This window comes from Acanthochromis polyacanthus, chromosome 14 (genome assembly GCF_021347895.1).
Source record: "Acanthochromis polyacanthus isolate Apoly-LR-REF ecotype Palm Island chromosome 14, KAUST_Apoly_ChrSc, whole genome shotgun sequence".
Classification (NCBI taxonomy): domain Eukaryota; kingdom Metazoa; phylum Chordata; class Actinopteri; family Pomacentridae; genus Acanthochromis; species Acanthochromis polyacanthus.
Genome location: NC_067126.1, coordinates 9,569,681 through 9,591,162, shown reverse-complemented (window position 1 = coordinate 9,591,162; position 21,482 = coordinate 9,569,681). Strand labels below are relative to the sequence as shown.

Here is a 21,482-nt window from a genome sequence, read left to right as displayed (position 1 = left end):
TGGCAGCCACCAGAAAACAATCAATTTTCAGATTCTTTTTTCAGGAATATAATGTTCTATAAATCAGGCTGTGAGTGATTTATGAGCAAACCTCTTTTTCTCGTAGGAACCTTTAGAATGCAGAGAGGAATAAAACTGGAAAGTGTCGTTAATGTGGAGATTTGTGGCTTTTAGGATCAGAAAAAAATATTTTTGAGATAATGTTTGAGAAAATTGAATTGTACTAAATGAATTGTAAAGATCCACAAACATTTTTTGAAGGCCTCTATTTCTTGGTAAAACTTTAAATTAATAGATTTCACCCTGAAACGTCATCAGTTTATTACTTACATTCAAGCAAATATGTTTTGTATTAAAGCGAAAATGAACAAAGCCTTGCAAAATAAACACCTAAATGTGCGTTCTGGATATTTTCCCCCGTTGGTCTTAATTCTTCCTCAATTAAGGGTTCAATTTTAGATTAGTCTAGTTAATTTGCATTATGTACAGCTAATATTGTTGGTTTTAACTGTAATATCAAAGTATGTCAAGTTAAAGTGTTTTATATATAGTAGTGTACGATCTTAACCGTCGTATTTAGGCTTGTTGGGTAAATCTATAATCTTATTTTTCTGCTGAAAAACAACCGCAATCCTCATTAGGGTCGCGTGCGGGAGGGTGGGGGTGGGGGGTGCTGGAGTCTATCCCAGCTGACTCGGGTGAAGGCAGGGGACACCCTGGACAGGTCACCAGTCTGTCACAGGGCTACATATACAGACAGACAATCACACTCACATTCACACCTACGGGCAATTTAGAGTAACCAATTAACCTCAGCATATTTCTGGACTGTGGGAGGAAGCCGGAGTGCCCGGAGAAAACCCACGCATGCACAGGGAGAACATGCAAACTCCATGCAGAAAGATCACGCCACTGTGCAGCCCAACTTGCCATTCATTCAAGTTAATTAATGTATTTATTATTTGATATTAGCTTTGTCTATATTTCTTTGCCTCACTTTCTTGCTCTCTATGTTGATTTATATAAATTTTATTCGATTAATAGTTTTTTTTATTAATTGCCCACTAAAGAAAAATGAATAGATAGATAGATAGATAGATAGATAGATAGATAGATAGATAGATAGATAGATAGATAGATAGATAGATAGATACTTTATTAATCTCCAAAGAGAAATTCACAATACCAGCAGCATGAAAGGCAGAGAACATGAGAGTATCTAAGTTACAAATAAGACTGTATACAAATAAGACTATAAAAATAAATATATAAACATCTAAACATCTGGCAGTTCAACAGTGCAGTAATGCAGTTATACAGAACTCTTTTTTTAAAATTGTGTATTATACATATTTACAGTGAGTTTTATATTTACATCATATACAGACAGTTCATTCCGATAATTTTCAGACTTTTGTTACAATATAGCACTGAAATAAAGAACGAAAGAAAAGAAATAAAAAAGAGAAAAAACAAACCAAAAAATAAACAAAACTAAGAGAATTCTGACAATTACATAACATTCAAAAAGACATTTAACAGAGGCATCTCTTTAACAAAACAGTTCTTCATAAATATTCCATACTTCTATTGATTTTTTTGTTTGTTAGGTATTTCAATGACTGAAAGTAATGATTTATTTCAGCGAGTAATGATTTGGATAATGGTTTGGAATTTGAGAATTTTGTTTTGTGGATGTAATTCTTCCTCAAAAGAATAAATATATTCGAATATACAGAACTCAGACGAAACCTCCGCAGTGTGGTGACGTCAACACGCCAACTGTGTCAATACGCCTGCGCAGAGTAATGAGGAAGTGTTTGTTGTTGACTTCATATGATCTTCCAGTCATGTCTTGTGAAAGAGGAAAGTAACAGGTCAGTTTTTCTGAACTTTGCTCGTTTTTATATCTTGTCGGTGATGGAGTCAGACCCGCGTTCGTGAATATTGGAAAGAACATTCTTGTTGCGTTTGCTGGACGTGTTTATTCGCAGGAAAATGACTGCTGTGGAGCTAATGATGCTAATTTAGCTCTTAGCTTACAGATATGTGACTTTAATCCGAAATGATGTGTGCAAGTAGGCAAACAGTAACTTGTGTGCTTCACTGGTGAGCAATTAAAGTATATTAGAACATTACAATAGAGGTGAACCAGCATGGCTGCAAGTTGCATACAATACTAAATTCAGCTCTCGTTTGTTTGTTTGTTTTGTTTGTGAGTTAGTCTTTAAAATGTCAGAAAATAGTGGGAAGTTCTTGCTACAACCTGTCAGAGCAAAGAAGAAGTTTACGTTTCAGCTTGTTTTATTTTGTTAAATAGTCTTCGACAGCTGTCATTAGGTTTCTTTTCCTAGCCAAACTTTATTTCAGTGCTCCTGTAATGTATCTTTGAACTAAGTAAAAAAGAAAGAAGGAAAAGAAAATCAGTGTATCTGAGAACTGTTAAATTGAAGTAAGTCAGACTTCTCTTTTTATTAATCCACTTGCATTCAATTTGTTGTCATGTACAACAAAAAACAACTTCACATCAAATTTGGATTATTCACAAGGTAGAAACACTAAATGTTTGGTGTTGGTTTGATTTAGATACCTAAACCAATTAACTAATAAATTGCTAATGCCTTTTTCTGTCAAAGGACTAATTAACTAATCCACTAATCGTTTCAGCTCTGGACTCATTGAAACTTTGTGTTGTCTGGTTTTCTTTAGAGTCTTACCAAAAAGCTCCAGTGCATGTTAGTGGTTGTTGCTCCTGTTTTGGCCGTCACGTGTTTGGCCATTATTGTTTTAAAAATCAAAGCAAGTCAAACCGGACAGAACAGTTGTCTGAGGAGTTGGCGTCATGCTGATTGGAAAAAGATAATTCAATTCCATTATTACTTTTTTTTCTGGTGCCAAGACCTTACAATATTATAAAGACAAAACATACTGGGTGAAAGTGGGGAGGAAAAAGTTGTTTTTAGCTGCTTACAGGTACAGACTCGGGAGAAAAGAATAAAGCAGTGAAAAACTGACAATAAACAGCAAACTGTTTGGTGGTGTCAGTAACTACAGGTCAGAAACGTGCAGCTCCATGCAGAGAGGACAGAACAAACACTATGTCAACATAAGAGCTCCAGTAAATGCTTATTGCTCCTGTTTAGCTTTTTCACAGAGGAGCCTTTAAATGAGAAGTTCAGCCCACAGTGACACTGTAAAATGACTTTTCCTTAATTTCTCTACACAGCTCATACAGTGTAATTCAAGTGATTTTTAGCTACTTGACCTTGCCGTGTGGTTTATAAGGCTTGGATTTTCCAGTATCAGTTTTTGATTCACATGCAAATCCCGTCAGAATTTGTATTTACTTATTTATCTGTCTTACTGAATATGTTGCAGCTGTTGATCAGATAAAGGGCTGTGCAGTGGCTCAGTGGTTAACACTTTCGCCTTGCAGCCAGACATGAGCCTGGGTCTGGGATTTTTCTGCATGGAGATTGCATGTTCTCCCCGTCCCCTTTTCTCCGGGTTCTCCGGCTTCCTCCCACAGTCCAAAATCATCTGTCCATTATGCACTGCTTAAACCTCATTAGGGTCGCAGGGGTGCTGGGGTCTATCAGCAGATTTGGATGCCCTGGACAGGTCACCAGTCTATCACAGTGCTACATATAGAGACAAACAAGCACACTCACATTCACACCTATGGACAATATCCATCCATCCATTCTCTATACACCGCTTTATCCTCACTAGGGTCGCGGGGGGTGCTGGAGTCTATCTCAGCTGACTCGGGCGAAGGCAGGGGACACCCTGGACAGGTCACCAGTCTGTCACAAGGCTACATATACAGACAAACAGTCACACTCACATTCACACCTACGGACAATTTAGAGTAATCAATTCACCTCAGCATATTTTTGGACTGTGGGAGGAAGCCGGAGTGCCCGGAGAAAACCCACGCATGCACAGGGAGAACATGCAAACTCCATGCAGAAAGATCCCAGGCCAGGCCGGGATTTGAACCGGGGATCTTCTTGCTGCAATGCGAACGTGCTAACCACTACGACACTGTGCAGCCCGTCCAAGAACATGATGAGGTTAAATGATTATTCTAAATTGTCTGTAGGTGTGAGTGTGATTGTTTGTCTTTATATGTAGTCCTGTGATAGACTGGTGACCTGTCCACCAGTCAGCTGGGATAGACTCCATCCCCCACCACCCTAATGAGAATTAAGTGATGTATAGATGATGGATGGATGTGGATCAGATAGAGATACAAGAGTCTGAGCATTTCTTTTTGCATTACCGAGTCTGACACCAGTGCTGTGTTTGTTTGTTTGTTTGTTTGTTTGTTTGGGCATTTATTGCAGGTTTGTCTACATCCAGTTCCAGTCGTAGCCATGGCCAGCTCCGTGGCCTACACTCTGGCCCTCGGCCTGGCCTCTATAACCCTGGGGACCAGTCGCAACCTGCTTCTCAAGTTCTCTGAAAATGCTGGTGAGGGATTCGACAGTGAAACAAATGAGACTTTTTTGTCACAGAGAGATGAAAAGATGTGACAGACGTGTCGACAGCTTGTTAATCGTGTCTCTTTGTTTTTCTTCTGTTTGCAGATAACAAGTACGACTTTCTCCCTGCATCTGTCAATCTGCTTGCTGAGGCCCTCAAACTGCTCGTCTGTCTGGTTATGTCAGTTGGAGTCATAGTCAGAGGTAAATATTGAAGCTGTCCGTGTCTTTACGTGCATGTGAGTGTCCTGGTTAGGATCAGGTCTGTGCATGTAAATGTCATCCCGATCTCAAAGGCCTGGATAAGCCCCTATCCTTGTTTAAAGAGATGCAAATATGCTAACTGGAGAAAGAAACAAAGATATCCTTACATGTGCACAGCTAGTATAGGGTTCTGAATCATGCACACGACCTGTACAGCTTCAACCAAGTGAGATAACAGAAATAACTCTGTCTGTAAAAGCGTCTCTCTGTTGAAGCAGTGGGGAAACAGGAGTTCAGTATATTTGGTGGTTTAGATGAAGAAAGCAGTAAAATGTGGAACTGTTTAAGTCTGCTGGAGACAGGTTACTAGATGCTTTTTTCCCCCAGTCATATAAACATGGAAGAACCCTTCATTACGTCACCATTAGGTTTTTCTGCAGAGGCCATCGCTATGTTGGCAGTACATGATTTTGCCTAACTACCAGCCAATACAAAAATGACACCCGTTTCAATTCAATTCAGTTTTATTTATATAGCGTCAATTATAGTCAAACTGTCTCAAATCGCTTTACAGAACCCATATGCCTGACCCCCAGAGCAAGCCCAAAGGCGACAGTGGCAAGAAAAACACCCTTTTAACAGAGAAAAAAAACCTTGAGCAGAACCTGGCTCTTTATTTGGGGGAACCCATCTGCTGCTGGCCAGGCGGGTTGGGGGGGACAGAAGAGGAAGAGAGGAGGAGGGGAACAGGGAACATAAAACACACAATTTGATACATGCATGATAAGACAGATGATACATAAAAAGTAGAAGCTGACATTGAAATTGATTCATAGTTTACTGTTATCATGTACAGCTCTGGCAATAAATATTCTACATATGTAGCTGGTAGGAAACTCAAAAATATGTAGAAGAGCATATCAAGTAAAGTGAGGGTGATGCAGAGTCTGCTGATGGAAATGGACAGCTGGAAGCAGTGGACTGGAGGAAGGTCAGCAGCAGCATCCCACAGTGGACATGATGGAGACTAGACTAGTTGGTGGGACAGCAACCACAGATCTGAAGCATCCAGCTCTGGGACCAGATGCTGTCAGCTTATTCAATGATTCGAATGCATAGGAGTCATTATATATACAGTCCATTAAGGATCTTCTCCTCCTTCTAATAGCCTCAGAAGGCCTTTATCACAACATTTAATGGCAACGGAGCCCAGATTTTGCAAATCAGAACTAAAGTCCACATTTGCAGTTTGTATGGATTAATGATAATGTAAGTCAATGAATTTTTATCCAGAAGATTGTGTGCTGCGTAGGACAATCATTTTTATTTGATTTTTGCATTCAAATCTTCCTTTGACTTTCGCTAACTATTTAGTTACATTTTCAGTTGGTTTTGGTCAAGTTTAGGAACCAAAATACTCAGAGTCAACAAAGATGATGATTTGGGTTAGAAATAAACCCATTTTCTACATTTGTCACGAGTTCCACCAGAGATTTTACATTCATTTATTCATAGAGCTTGGCAGTGTTACTGCTGTTATTTTATGTATGCCAGTGATCAGAATGTGTAGCATCCAAATCCATTAGTCTGTTTTTGAGTAATGTTGCTAACAGACAGACAAACGTACGCCGATCATCATATAACTCTGCTGCATTCCTTGGCGAAGTAATAAGTGAATATTTGTATAAAAAAACAACAACCCAGTTTATGGAGTAATCATTGTACTCGTATTTATCAAATCCTCATAACCAATAAGCTTCATATCGAACACTCATGTTCATACAGATCTCGTGTGTGTGTGATGGAAATCTTTGTTGCTTCGCTGTTTCTTCCTTCAGAGGGCCAATCGTGCAAAGAGCTGGGTTTCGCCTCCGGTTCATCCTTCCTCTCCTCCTTAAAATGGGCCATCCCTGCTTTCCTCTACTTCCTCGACAACCTCATTGCGTTCTATGTGATGTCCTACCTGCAGCCGGTGAGTTAAACATGTTGTGTGACTGCTTGTTAGTATCACATTAGAGCTTCTAGACCGGGGATGTCAAATTCATTTTAGTTCAGGAGCCACATGCAGCCCAGTTTGATCTAAAGTGACCAGTAAAATCAGAGCATAATGACCGAAAAATAACCATAAAAATCATTAAAAAAAACATAGAAGATACATTCTGAAAATGTCCACATTTAATGAAATATCTTTTTGCAAAACATTGTGAACATCCTGAAATTTGTAAAGAAAAATAAGTGCAATTTCGACAATATTATGCCTCAGTTTGTCGTTTACATCTGGAACTGAACAATATGGTCGGCATGGCTCAGTTGTAGAGTGGCCGTCTTGTAACCGGAGGGTTGCCGGTTCGATCCCCCGGCCCGTCGTGCTCATGTTGAGGTGTCCCTGAGCAAGACACCGAACCCCTAATTGCTCCTGATGGGTCGTAGTTAGCGCCTTGCATGGCAGCTTCTGCCATCAGTGTGTGAATGGGTGAATGTGACGTATCATGTAAAGCGCTATATAAATACAACCATTATGGTATTTTAAAGATAAATTTTTTTAAATTTACATTCATTTCCACGTCTGTGCAGTGATCCTGACAACCTGAACAGACTCACTATTAAAGAAGAATTTTGATTTACCCACCTGCCTTTTAAATGGATAAATTTTATACATAAAAAATACATAAAAGTTGTCTCAGTATGTCAACAACAGAGTTCCACCAAATCGAACACTTTTATACTGAAGGTGCTGACTGACTTTATATTACACAATGTTCAACGGCTTTAAATGTATTCACAGTAAATATTCATTTTTACGCTTTGCACAGTCATCCCATATGTGTGACAGCCCTGTTCTAGAGGAAAATTTGTTGCATAGATTCCAAATATTCAACTTTCACTTACATGCAAGCCTGAGATTTTCTTCTGTTTTCAGATTTTACTTTCTCATAAAACACCAGCTTTACAGACTGTCCTGATGTTTGACACACTTGTTGTGTATTCATGCTTTCTCTTAGCTTGTTGCGTCTCTAAGCCTTCCTCTGGTTTCAGGTCATGACAGTGCTGTCCTCCAACCTCGTCATCCTGACCACAGCTGTACTCTTCAGAATTGTCCTCAAGTAAGTGGTTGATGTGACAAAACTGTAGTGTTTTCCTCTCTGAAAGCACAGTGTGTCCGTTTCTGTAGACTGAGAAGATGAGATGTGTCTGTGCATAGTGTTGTCACACTTTATCTAATTCCCTGTTTGTTTTTTCTTTTTTTTTTAAATGCTGTTGCCTTTCCATGCCCCCTTTTCCATTTTCGTGCAATCTCTATGTAAGAGATTTCTTCTTTTTTACTGAAAATTTGCTGAGAGCAGCTTCAAATTCAAACAGTCACACTTAATCCCCTCAAATTAGACTCTTCTCATGACATTACCACTACATTCTGCATGTGAAATGCTCGATTATGTAATGACCAATTAAATTTCTGTCTCCTTTAGGAGGCGCCTGTCGTGGGTCCAGTGGGCAGCTTTGGTTATCCTCTTCTTGTCCATCGTTTCCTTGACGACGGGATCAGGAGGCAGCCAAAACTCCAACGCTGTGCAGGGTGACCACGCAAACCTGTCCGCCCCGTCCAACTCCTGCCTGCTGTACACTCAGCTTCTGGAGCAGTCAAAGAACAGCAGGTAGCGTGACGGAGGCAGCAGTGGGCGAAAAATTAGCGATGAGGACAAAATGTCTACAGCCAGTTTAATCCAGTTTTAATCATGATTTCATGATTCCCTGAGCTGCTTTGAAGTGTTACACAGCAGGCTTCTTAGTCCATGTTGGTTTGAGAGGATGTAGTCTATTAGTGAAAGAATTAATTGTTTATGAATAATGTAGCCGCAAGGGGACACAAGCCAGTGTCTTATTGTGCCGGTCCCAAGCCCGGATAAATACAGAGGCAGGAAGGGCATCCGACGTAAAACTTTGTCCAAATTAAACATGCGAATCAGATGTCTGACTTCCATACCGGATCGGTCGAGGCCCGGGTTAACAACGACCGCCATCGGTGCTGTCGACCTACAGGGTGCCGGTGGAAAATGGACGACTGTTGGTTGAAGAAGGAGGGGAGGAAGGTGTGTTCGTAGGAAGAGAGAGAAGAGGAACACCAAGAGTCTAGGACTGAGAGTAGGGACTTTGAATGTTGGAACTGTGACAGAAAAAGGTGGAGAGCTGGTTGACATGATGCAGAGGAGGAAGGTGGACATACTGTGTGTCCAGGAGACCAGGTGGAAAGGTAGTAAAGCTAGAAGTTTAGGAGCAGGGTTCAAGTTGTTCTATCATGGTGTAGATAGGAAGAGAAATAGAGTAGGAGTTATCTTGAAGGAGGAGTTTGTTAGGAATGTCCTGGAGGTAAATAGAGTGTCAGATCGAGTGATGAGCCTGAAGCTAGAAATCGAATGTGTGATGTTCAATGTTGTCAGTAGGTATGCTCCACAGGTAGGATGTGAGCTGGAGGAGAAGCAGAAATTCTGGTTGGACCTTGATGAAGTGATGCAGAGCATCCCTAGAAGTGACAGAGTTGTCATTGGTGCAGACTTCAATGGACATGTTGGTGCAGGAAACGGAGATGATGAGGAGGTCATGGGCAGGTTTGGTATCCAGGAGAGGAACGCAGAAGGACAAATGGTGGTTGACTTTGCAAAAAGGATGGAAATGGCTGTAGTGAATACTTTCTTCCAGAAGAGGCAGGAACATAGGGTGACCTATAAGAGTGGAGGTAGGAGCACACAGGTAGACTACATCTTGTGTAGACGGTGTAATCTGAAGGAGATCAGTGACTGCAAAGTAGTGGTAGGTGAGAGTGTAGCCAGACAGCATAGGATGGTGGTGTGTAGGATGACCCTGGTGGTGAAGAAGATGAAGAGGGCAAAGGCAGAGCAGAGGACCAAATGGTGGAAGCTGAAAAAGGAAGAGTGTTGTATGACTTTCAGGAAATAATTGAGACAGGCTTTGGATGGTCAGGAGGTGCTTCCAGATGACTGGACAACTACAGCAAATGTGATCAGGGAGACAGGTCAGAGAGTACTTGGTGTGTCATCTGGAAGGAAAGGAGATAAGGAGACTTGGTGGTGGAATGAGGAGGTGCAGGAGTGGATCCAGAGAAAGAGGTTAGCTAAGAAGAAGTGGGACACTGAAAGGACTGAAGAGAGCAGACAGGAGTACAGGGAGATGCAGCGTAAGGTGAAAGTAGAGGTGGAAAAGGCCAAACAAGGGGCTTACGATGACTTGTATGCTAGGTTGGACAGTAAGGAGGGAGAGACTGATCTGTACAGGTTGGCAAGGCAGAGAGACAGAGATGGGAAGGACGTACAGCAGGTTAGGGTGATAAAGGATAAGGATGGAAGTGTGTTGACAGGTGCCAATAGTGTGATTGGAAGATGGAAAGAGTATTTTGAAGAGTTGATGAATGAGGAAAATGAGAGAGAACGAAGAGTAGAAGAGGTGACTGTTGTGGACCAGGAAGTAGCAAAGATTAGTAAAGATGAAGTGAGGAGGGCATTGAAGAGGATGAAGAGTGGAAAGGCACTTGGTCCTGATGATATACCTGTGGAGGTATGGAAGTGTCTCGGAGAGGTAGCAGTAGAGTTTCTGACTGGGTTGTTCAAGAGGATCTTAGATAATGAGAAGATGCCCGAGGAATGGAGAAGTGTGCTGGTGCCCATCTTTAAGAACAAGGAATACAGAGGAATAAAGCTGATGAGCCACACGATGAAGCTATGGGAAAGAGTAGTTGAAGCTAGACTAAGGGCAGAGGTGAACATCTGTGAGCAGCAGTATGGTTTCATGCCAAGAAAGAGTACAACAGATGCAATATTTGCTTTGAGGATGTTGATAGAGAAGTACAGAGAAGGTCAGAAGGAGCTGCATTGTGTCTTTGTAGATCTGGAGAAAGCTTATGACAGGGTGCCCAGAGAGGAACTGTGGTTTTGTATGAGGAAGTCTGGAGTGGCAGAGAAGTATGTTAGAGTGGTGCAGGACATGTATGAGGACTGTAAGACAGTGGTGAGGTGTGCTGTAGGTGTGACAGAGGAGTTCAAGGTGGAGGCGGAACTACATCAGGGATCAGCTCTGAGCCCCTTCTTGTTTGCTATGGTGATGGACAGGATGACAGACGAGGTTAGACAGGAGTCTCCATGGACTATGATGTTTGCAGATGACATTGTGATCTGTAGTGAGAGCAGGAAACAGGTGGAGGGGAAGCTAGAGGCGTGGAGGTTTGGCCTGGAAAGGAGAGGAATGAAGGTGAGCCGCAGCAAGACGGAGTATCTGTGTGTGAATGAGAGGGACCCAAGTGGAAGAGTGAGGTTACAGGGAGAAGAGATCAAGAAGGTGGAGGATTTTAAGTACTTAGGGTCAACAGTCCAGAGCAATGGAGAGTGTGGAAAAGAGGTGAAGAAGCGTGTACAGGCAGGCTGGAACGGCTGGAGAAAAGTGTCAGGTGTGATGTGTGATAGAAGAGTTTCAGCTAAAATGAAAGGAAAAGTTTACAAAACTGTGGTGAGACCAGCCATGTTGTTTGGTCTGGAGACAGTGTCCCTGAGGAAAAGACAGGAGGCAGAGCTGGAGGTAGCAGAACTGAAGATGCTGAGGTTCTCTTTGGGAGTGACCAGGATGGATAAGATCAGGAATGAGTACATCAGAGGGACAGCACATGTTAGAGGCTTTGGAGATAAAGTCAGAGAGGCCAGACTGAGATGGTTCGGACATGTCCAGAGGAGAGAGAGTGAATATATTGGTAGAAGGATGCTGAGTTTCCCACTGCCAGGCAGGAGGCCTAGAGGAAGACCAAAGAGGAGGTTTATGGATGTGGTTAAAGAGGACATGAAGGTAGTTGGTGTGAGAGAAGATGATGCAGCAAACAGGGTTAGATGGAGGCAATTGATTCGCTGTGGCGACCCCTGAAGGGAAAAGCCGAAAGGAAAAGAAGAAGAATTGTTTGAGTCTTTTAATTATTAGACACAATTGAAAATGAAATGTCACTTGATGTTTATAACTAGTAGTAAATGTGAGTTTTTGAAAGTTGTTAAAGAAATTATGAGGCTTTTTCCTGTATTTTTACAGTTTTTCCTGAGAAACTTTTGCACAGAGTGGTTTCAAGGCCAGTTCATGGTCCATAGAATAATAATAATAGTAATAATTATGATAATATAGTACTTATATATAGTCCCAAAGTGCTTTACAATAAAATAAATGTCAGAAAATAAATGAGATCGCACCAAAAACAAGATAAAATGCCTACATCAAGACAAAAACCATTTCTTTATAGCAACAGGAAGTGAGACTACGAATGGCATTACGAAAATATCCAAATAAAGTAAAAAAAATCAGTGAAACAAATCAGTGCAGCCTCACCGGCTCTATTGTACACAATTGTCATCATAGTCATTTTGAAATTACTCCGGTAATTTGGTATAGTATGTAGTATTTTAGGTTCTTTATTATTTACGGATATTTCTTTAATAATCTTAGAAGGACTTTACTGTTTCATTAGTCTAGAAAATTTTTAGAATTTATAGTATTTTTAGGGTATTAACCTTAATATTAAAATTAATTCCATGGTCATGCATTAAGATACAACCGTTCTGGAAGAATGTCATACAAATAATGGAGGAAATCTTAAAAGTCAAACTACCCCGAGACCCTCAAATTGTATATCTGGGTCTAATGCCTGGTGAAACATTTGAAAAGAGAGATACTTACCTCTTTAAAATCCTAACCATTGCTATCAAAAAGGCCCTGACAAGATACTGGCTGAAAAGTGACCCTCCTAAGCCTCGACAATGGCTGGACATTGTTGAAGAGACATATACTGTACCATGGGAAAACTGACTTTTCGCCTGAGAGTCAGAGAAGGGGATTTGGAATTGAAATGGCAGAAATGGACTGCATTCATTGCCAAGTCCCAACAATGATGGACTATATTAAAAAGAAGAAAAAAGAAAGCATGTCTAAGAACATGGACCCCCCCCCCCCCCCCCCAGTATGTTATAGCCTTTGTTTTTTTTTTTAGTTTGTGTTAATGTAATTGTTGTTTGAAAAAATGGCAAAAGAAAAAGTTTTAAAAAATAATTACTTCCATACATTTTTAGAATGATAACATATTTTTTTCTCAGGTAATTTGGTATTGAAGTTCTTAACTGTAGTATTAAATTTACTCAATAAAATTTGTATAATAATATTGTAGATTTGTAACCTTAAAGCCAAAATTAGTGAGGTAAAATATATATATATATTTTATAATAGATGTCATTTTGAAATTACTCAGGTAATTTGTTGCAATATGTATTTATATTAGATATTTATATTATATTAGAGGGGTCCTGATTTTAGAGTCTTAATATTAAATTAAGTTCCATAAATGTATATAATAGGTAATACTGTTGTATTAATTTTTAAATTACTGAGGTAATTTGGCATTTTTTAATCTATTTAATATATAATAATGTTATTTTCCAGTTACTCAGTTTGGTGTAGTTTATAATAATGTAGGGTTCATAACCTTAATATTTAAGTTAGTTGGGTGAATTTGATTAATAATATTGCCTTGTCATAACTTTTTCATTGTATAATATAGAATATTTTAGGCCTTCACCTTCAAGATTGATATTAGTTTGGTAAATCTGTGTCTTAACCTGAATATTTGAATTAGTCAGGTTATTTGGTGAAGTGTATATTGCTGTAGATTCATCCATTAATATTTAAATTCGTCTTTGCTCTGCTGCAGTGCCGGCGAGTCCTGGAGGGGTGGGGCGGTGAAGAAGCTCCTCTGTCTGGGCGCCGGTCACATCCTGCTCCTCCTGCAGTGTTTTATCGCAGCCATGGCTAACATCTACAACGAGAAGATCCTCAAAGACGGAGACCAGCGCAACAAGAGCATCTACATCCAGAACAGCAAACTGTGAGTGGCGGCTTATGGAGGAAACACTGCAGCAGCATGGCTTGATTTGATTCTGATCTCTGTGCTTTTATTTCCAGATATGCCTTCGGTGTGGTGTTTAATGGTCTGACTGTCTGGGCTCAAGGTGTCCACATCCACCATGACGTTCTGCAAGGACACAACGTCTACTCCCTGTGTTTGGTGCCGGTCACAGGTAAATAAATGAGTGGAATTTGAAGAGAAAATTATTGCATCTTTCTCTAAAAAAAAAAAAAAGCCGCAACCAAGAGACGCTTTGCTTAGTGTAGCATTAAAAATAGAAAACTGTGAAAACTGTTGCTGTTTGAACATTTTTAGCTCACCTAGTATGTCTGGAAAACAAATGGTTTTCGATATTAAAAGACTGTTTATATTGAAGTTTATTCACTGCAGCAGAGACCAACTCCCTCAAAAATGGGGGAAAAAAGTGCAAAATTTTCAAGCAAAGATGATAATGGGGCTCCAGAAAATTCCTGTAGGTCAGTAAGTTTGTGTAATACACACTACTGTTCATGTTTTCCATGCAAACTCACACTTTTATTCATGTGTTAACATAACAGCAAAAAGGATTTCTGATCATCAGTTAGCCTTTCAACAGCATTAGCTAACACAATGTAGCATTAGAACACAGTGATGGTTGCTGGAAATGTTCCTCTGTACCCCTATGGAGATATTCCATTAAAAGTCAGCCGTTTCCAGCTAGAATAGTCACTTAGCACATTAACAATGTCTAGACTGGATTTATCATTTATTTAATGCTATCTTCATTAAAAATACAGATTGTCTTTCAAAATTAAGGACATTTCTAAGTGACCTCAAACTTTTAAACGGTAGTGTAGGTTTTTATGTATTTTAATATTATTTGCGTACAATATAGTATTGCAATATTAATATTTAAATCAGTCGGGCAAATGTGTATCCCACTATCGTGGGGTCTGACCATTATTATTTAAACTTGTTGGGCAGAATTGGACTGTTAACCTTATTCCTTTATTAGAAGAAACCAACTTGTGTTGCAGGTCTACAGTTTTTACTGGAGGAACTTTCTAGTATCACTCACTTTTTGCAGTAATGAAACAAAACGATCATTCTGCTGCTCTTGATGCTGAGTGATGTGATTTGTCAGGATGGCACAGTCATTACACAGGAACATAAATGTGGTCGCTTGTCAGGAAAATGTCACTTCAAGCTTTTGGAAATAACTAGTGTTCTTTGCAGGGCTGAAACAATTCTTTGAGTAATTTGATTACTAAAATTCCTTGAGACAAAATTCTCTGAATCAAGGCTTTGTTTAATCCACTACATACTATATGTTTGAGAGCTGCAGCCCTGTTCCCTTGTAGGATAACTGGAAATAATAGTCTTAAAAGTCAAGTTTTCTAGAGATATGTGGCTTGAAGGACTCTCTCTCTGCTCTGTCTCCTCTCCAGCTGCTCTGGGTTTATCCGTGGCCTTCATCTTAAAGTTCAAAGACAACATGTTCCACGTGCTGACGGGTCAGATCACCACTGTCCTGGTCACTGGCCTCTCCTTCTTCCTCTTCGACTTCCACCCTACACGGCACTTCTTCCTCCAGGCTCCCATGGTCCTGCTGGCCATCTTTATCTACAACGCCAGCAAGCTCAAAGAACCGGAGAACAGCCGGAAGCAGGAAACCCCCCGGGTCATCAGCGGACAGCGATCCCAAGGGGTAGGAAGCACATCACAGATCTGCAGCACACACTTCTCACCCCCGATGTATACCCACTTCCTGTCCTCCCACGCACATACCAGGCGCCCTGTAGGAAACTTGGCTCTCGTTCCTCTATAATGTGATTCCTTCAATGCAGGAGGAAACCTGATTCTCTGCTATGAAAACAGCATTCAGACTCACACTGGAGCCAAACTCTACATGGTTCCATTAGTGGTGTTGTCAGTTCTGAAAGCTGTTTAACAGTGCAGGAACCTCTTGAGGGCATTGTCTGAGGAAAGCCTCTGTTGCGTGTGAAATACTAGTTTTCAGACGTATTCTTTGTTGCGTCTAGTGAAACAAAAACAAATCGGCAGCTGGTGCATCTTTTCCCATTTTGTGTTCCTTCACTGCTCGGATTTTTCTTCTGACATCTGTAATTGATATTTGATTTTTGAATTTCATGTGTATGGAGCTGGGACTTTCGGTATTTTTAAACCTTCTTATCTGAAAAGTCATTTTAAAGGTTACACATCTCCTGAGATAGAACTCCTGACAGTATGAAATTTTAAAGGCTGCACAGAGACCAACTCCCTTAAAAATGGGGGGGAAAAGGGCAAAATTTCCAAGTGAAGTTAAGAATGGGTCTTCAGAAAGTTCCTGTAAGTGTATATTTAAGGATGTATCCGTATTTCCTACTAAGAATGCAATCTTTGGTTGAGCTTTTGAAGCCACTAATGTATTAATTGTTATTTAGAACCCAAAATTCAGAATTTTTCTTTTTATACTCTTAAACATTTTATGTGGGAAGCTATTTTAAAAGTTCTTCAGAAATATAACCCAAAGCCAGGGAATTTAGTGAAGACACTGACAGAAATGCTGTGTTTCCAGAATAGGACAATTCTCTAATTTCAAAAATGGGAAAAAAATAGTGCAAAATTTCCACGTGAAGGTAATAATTGGGCTTCAGAAAGGTCCCATAAGTGTAGATTTAAGGATGTGTCCATATTTCCTCCTAATAATACAGTCTTTGATTGATGTTCTACCAACCTTATGGCCTCTAACATATTGATTAACTGTTATTTAAAACCCAAAATTAAGCGTTTCATGTTTTCACACTTGAGAATTTTTCTATTTCCACCCTCAAAAAAAAAAGTGGGAAGCCATTTTAAGACTTCAATATCTTCAGAAGTATAACTCCCAAAGCCATGAAATTTAGTGTGGATAAGGGCAAAATTCATATGTTTCCAGAAAAGGACAATTCTTTAATTGTAAAAATGGAAAAAATGCCAAGTTTCCAACTGAAGGTGACAATGGGGCTTCACAAAGTTCCTGTAAATATATTTTTAAGGATGTATCCATGTTTCCTACTAGTAATACCCTCTTTGGTTGATGTTCCATCAACTTTAAGGCCTCTAACATATTGATTAATTGTCATTTTGAACCCAAAACTAAGATTTTCACACCTGAGAATTTCCATGTTTTCACCCTCAAAAAGCATTTTATATGGGAAACCGTTCTGAGAGATCAATGTCACCAGAAATAATAATAATGACTCCCAAAGCCATGAAATTTAGTGAAGACACTGACGGAATTGTTTTCAGCAGATCCAAACAATTAAATCGTATCAGAATTGGGCAATTTTTTAAAATATAGAAATGGGAAAATGTGCCAAATTTCCAAGTGAATGTGGTATTAGGGCTTCCTGCAAGTGTAAATATATGGATATTTCCTACTGAAAATACATCCTTTGGTCGACGTTTCACCAACTTCTGAATCCTTTAATTTCAGCAGAATTTGTGTGTGGCAAGAAAATGTTCCAGTTTTTTGCTATTCTGACATGTAAAAATTATGATGTGGACCACAACAACTGGTGTTTATACAAGTCTATACGCTGTCATTCTATGTGAAAAGTGACTAGTTCCTTCCATGCTTTCTTCATTTTGAAATTTAACAACATATGAGCCTTCTTTTTGCCTTACCGAATGTTACCGTACTTACATGTGAAATTACAATGCAACAATACAGGGTGGGTCAAGAGTAGCTAGCACTTCATCAACCACCAAACCTGCTTTCATACGTATGTTTTGTGCGATAAGTTACCTGGCGTGAAAGTGGGGAGTGTTAAAGGCTCCTTTATCTGCTCGGTGTTTTCACAATGCCAATCGTGCTTTAGTTTCCACTTTCTTTGCTCTTGATTCAATTTGTTTGCCAATGCTCACAATTCCCCCCAAAAATAAAAAAACCCATAAAAATTTAAATCATAATTGGAAGAAATAGCTTCATCACAATTCCAAAATGTGAATAAGGGATATGGAATACTGGTTTGGAATTATGGTTTGCATAAATTAGATCTGAAACATGAAACAAACAGTGAAACAACTGTGAGCCTACTTTTGGCCTACCCTTCCTGCATATAAACCCCTATTTCAGATCAGACCAATATTATGTCAAAAAAAAAAACGAAGGTTTGACCCTTGTCTTGCCAAGTCTTCCAGAAATGAAATTCTACTGATGTTTGAGGCCTCAAAAATTGGTGAGACATTGACCAAAGACTCTATTTTTAGTAGGAAATATGGACACATCCTTAAATATACACTTATAGGAACTTTCTGGAGCTGCACTACCATCCATCCATCCATCCATCCATCCATCCATCCATCCATCCATCCATCCATCCATCCATCCATCCATCCATCCATCCATCCATCCATCCATCCATCCATCCATCCATCCATCCATCCATCCATCCATCCATTCTCTATATACCGCTTTATCCCAGTCTATCCCAGCTGACTCGGGCGAAGGCAGGGGACACCCTGGACAGGTCACCAGTCTGTCACAGGGCTACATATACAGACAAACAATCACACTCACATTCACACCTACGGACAATTTAGAGTACTCAGTTAACCTCAGCATATTTTTGGACTGTGGGAGGAAGCCGGAGCACCCGGAGAAAACTCACGCATGCTCAGGGAGAACATGCAAACTCCATGCAGAAAGATCCCAGGCCCACCCCGGGATTTGAACCAGGGATCTTCTTGCTGCAAGGCAAAAGTGCTAACCACTACCTCACTGTGTAGCCCTGCACTACCAACCATATTTAAAAAATAATGCACTTTATACCCTTTTTAAATGCACTGGTCTCTGGTTCAGGTTCAAGGTTAAAGAACTTTATTGTCATTGTGCAGCTGCAGACAACAATGCTGCTGGAGTGATTCAAAGTTTCAGGCCATTGGTAGTTGTGTTCCTGCGGATAATGAACCCTTGACACAGCTTCTCAGGTAAAATATACTTCTGAGGATGTAAACTCAAAGATTCCTTGGTGTGAAAGTGTCTTGAGACTCTCAAAATTCAGGCAATTATTTCACAGATCTTAGTTTTTTGTTCCACATTTAGAAATTCTAAACAAAATTTGAGATAATTTGACAGACTGACCCAGTGGAGGCTCTAGAAAGTTCTCAGGCCACTAAATGCTCTCCACCTCTATTGTTGATTCTGAGATGTCACTGTGTGAAATACCTCAGTGTCTGCAGGTTCGTCTCCGAGGTTTCGCCACCTGACTTCACTCTCGTGTCTCTTCTGTTGCAGGACGGTGAGGAGATGGCGGAGCTTATACCGAAACACAACACAGACAGCGAATTGGAGGAGTAGTCTCCACAGCTCTGATTTTCCAGCTCAAGTACGAGGTTAGAGGAGATTCCTCTTCACTGTTGCTCTTATGGAGCTGCACAATAGATGCAGCGAGGTCACTAATTCTGCATCGAAGCATTTCTTTGAACTGCGGTCAGCAGATAAACAGTATTGATGAACTCTGTACATAATGAAATGTGCCCGTCTGTCCATCTTTTTGCTGTCGTTAATGCAGTGATGGAAGCACCAGCAAGGATGTGTGCACTGGAAAATATTTGATGTTTTCCATTTGGGATAATTAAGAGTTTTCTGTTTACTTCTTCTGATGATTCCTGTTGTTTATGCTGCTATCAGACAGTTTTACGATTGTATCAGGCTGTTTTTAAACTGCGTTGAAGCTAAAGGCTTTAAACTCAGACTAAATAATGTGGAAATCTTAAGTAGCAGAGCTGAGTACAGATATTATAAGTGTAAATGACACATTAGCAGGACTGTTGTTTACACTAAAGGGAAGTGTGTATTTTCAAAACCAGAACATTGAGTGTTGATAAATGACGGAGCCCAATGAAGGTCAAAGTGAGAATTTTTTGATTGGTGTCCCCTCATGTGTTTTATAATCCTTCTGATCAGTTTTGGGAAGCACTACAGTAAGGAGAGATGCTTTGATATTTGTGTTTATTGCTCATTATTCATTGTAAAGTCTTAGTTTCCAGCTGCTGGTTGCCATATTGAAGCTGTAGTTGGATTTGTGGTTATCAAGTGGACTTTGGTGGGTCAGTGGATGTCCAGATGTTGGTATTTGAACCTGTGGTGCTTCTAGAACAGATGTGAGTTTATTTAGGAGTTTCAACACAACCAAACCTGCTGCACACAAACTACCACTGCTACAACAAAGAAGAACAGATACATCATGGCCTTTATTTGGGAACCAAAACTAACTTCTCTAAAATATTTTCACTGAATTTTTGAGAATTTGTCTATTTTTAATGCTCAAAAGACATCTTATATGGTAAGCCATTTTAAGAGTTCAATATCACCTCAAATAGAACTCCCACAGCCATCAAATTTGGTGACCAAAACAGACAAAATTGCTTTCAACAGAACCACATGATTGAAGGAGTCCAGGAGAGGACAATTTTTTAAGTAATCACCTTTAAAAATGGAAAAATAGTTCAACATTTTCATGCTTAAAAGTTCTTGTAATTGTATATACATGTAGATATGGATACCACTACTGCGTATATTCACCCTAAGTGTTATATACTATAATTAGAATACGTCATGGCCTTTATTTGGGAACCAAAACTAAGTTCTCTAAAATATTTTTGGCTGAATTTTTGACAATCTTTGTATTTTTGATGTTTAGAAAACATCTTTTATGGTGAGCCACTTTAACAGTTCAATATCACCTGAAATTTAACTGCCATAGCCATGACATTTGGTGAGAAAATGGGAAAAAATCGCTTCCAACAGATCCACATGATTGAATGCCTTGAGTAGAGGACAATTTAAAAAAAAAATGTTTCCCTTAAAAATGGAAAATGTTGAAAATTTCAGTCTTAAAAGTTCTGATGGATGGATGCCTTTATATACTATAATTACAATACGGCATGGACTTTATTGCACCATTGGCTGCAGCCATTCCAGTTGTGACCCAGTAACAGAGTGTTTAGGGTTCTTACTGGATGGGTGCCCGGTTTGGACCATTTGCTGCATTTTATTCCACTATTTTTTCCCCCCACCATAAAGTAAAGACATAAAAATGCCCAGAAAAGTCTAAACTGTGTAATCCCACACACTCTATAGACAGAGCCAGCAGCAGTCTATAGGCTGAAACTCATTATAGCACAGCTCCTACAGTCAGTGCTACCTTGTTTTTAATGTGTGCAGCATTAACCACATGCAGCTACATGCAACTAAACAAACTGTCATAGAAGCAGCGCAGGTTCAAATAGTAGCAGCTGGACGTCCAAACGAAAGCAGCAACCAGAGCTTCAGCATCACAAGAAGCAGCTGGAAACTGTCGGAGATGGGCTTTTTAAGATGAGTAATGAGCAATAAATGCATCATCTGTCTCTTCAGAGGAAAGGCAGTGGGTTATAGCTGGACTGTGGATCAGAAGGAATGAAAAACAAACTGTGAGACAACACAGAAAGTCAAAACATTCTGACCTTTAGAGGTTTCTCTGTACATAATGGACCACTGATGCCTGAAAGCACAACAGACTGGTTCCTGCTTTGGCCTTTTTTTTTTTTTTGCTGAACTGTGAAGTATCTCTGAAGGTTGACGTTGGTGCCATAAAATCTTCATATGTACGAATACCGATTGTTGTGAAATAAACCGCCAGTAAACAGTTTGAATTCTGTCCAAGAGCTGCAGCATCATTTCAACCAAGTGTACATGTCTAGGTGATAAATTTAAAGGGAATTTAGCGTGAAATATCTCAAGTGTTCTATGGTTAAACTCAACAGCTCACACTTTTCTTAATGTCTGGTTGTCTTTGATCAATACACTGTGACACGATGACGATGTGAATCCACCAGGGGGAGATGGA

The 21,482-nt window shown here is 39.8% G+C and overlaps 1 protein-coding gene across 1 annotated transcript; it reads left to right on the top strand.

Moving 5' to 3' along the window:
- The first annotated feature begins 1,789 nt into the window (after positions 1-1,789).
- On the top strand, positions 1,790-21,288 carry slc35a5 (solute carrier family 35 member A5). Its single transcript, XM_022201503.2, has 10 exons — positions 1,790-1,877; positions 4,350-4,476; positions 4,593-4,691; positions 6,530-6,663; positions 7,728-7,795; positions 8,159-8,344; positions 13,432-13,605; positions 13,683-13,798; positions 15,054-15,313; positions 18,887-21,288. Exons 2-10 carry the CDS (start codon positions 4,380-4,382, stop codon positions 18,947-18,949), a joined length of 1,197 nt encoding a protein of 398 aa, XP_022057195.2. The 5' UTR covers positions 1,790-1,877; positions 4,350-4,379; the 3' UTR covers positions 18,950-21,288.
- The last annotated feature ends 194 nt before the right edge of the window (positions 21,289-21,482 follow it).

Excerpts from the sequence above, each read along its gene's own strand:
- slc35a5 (XM_022201503.2), top strand. The coding sequence starts at position 4,380 with ATGGCCAGCTCCGTGGCCTACACTCTGGCCCTCGGCCTGGCCTCTATA. Across the intron at positions 6,664-7,727 it reads TGATGTCCTACCTGCAGCCG|GTCATGACAGTGCTGTCCTC; the intron begins GTGAGTTAAACA and ends CTCTGGTTTCAG. Across the intron at positions 8,345-13,431 it reads GAGCAGTCAAAGAACAGCAG|TGCCGGCGAGTCCTGGAGGG; the intron begins GTAGCGTGACGG and ends GCTCTGCTGCAG.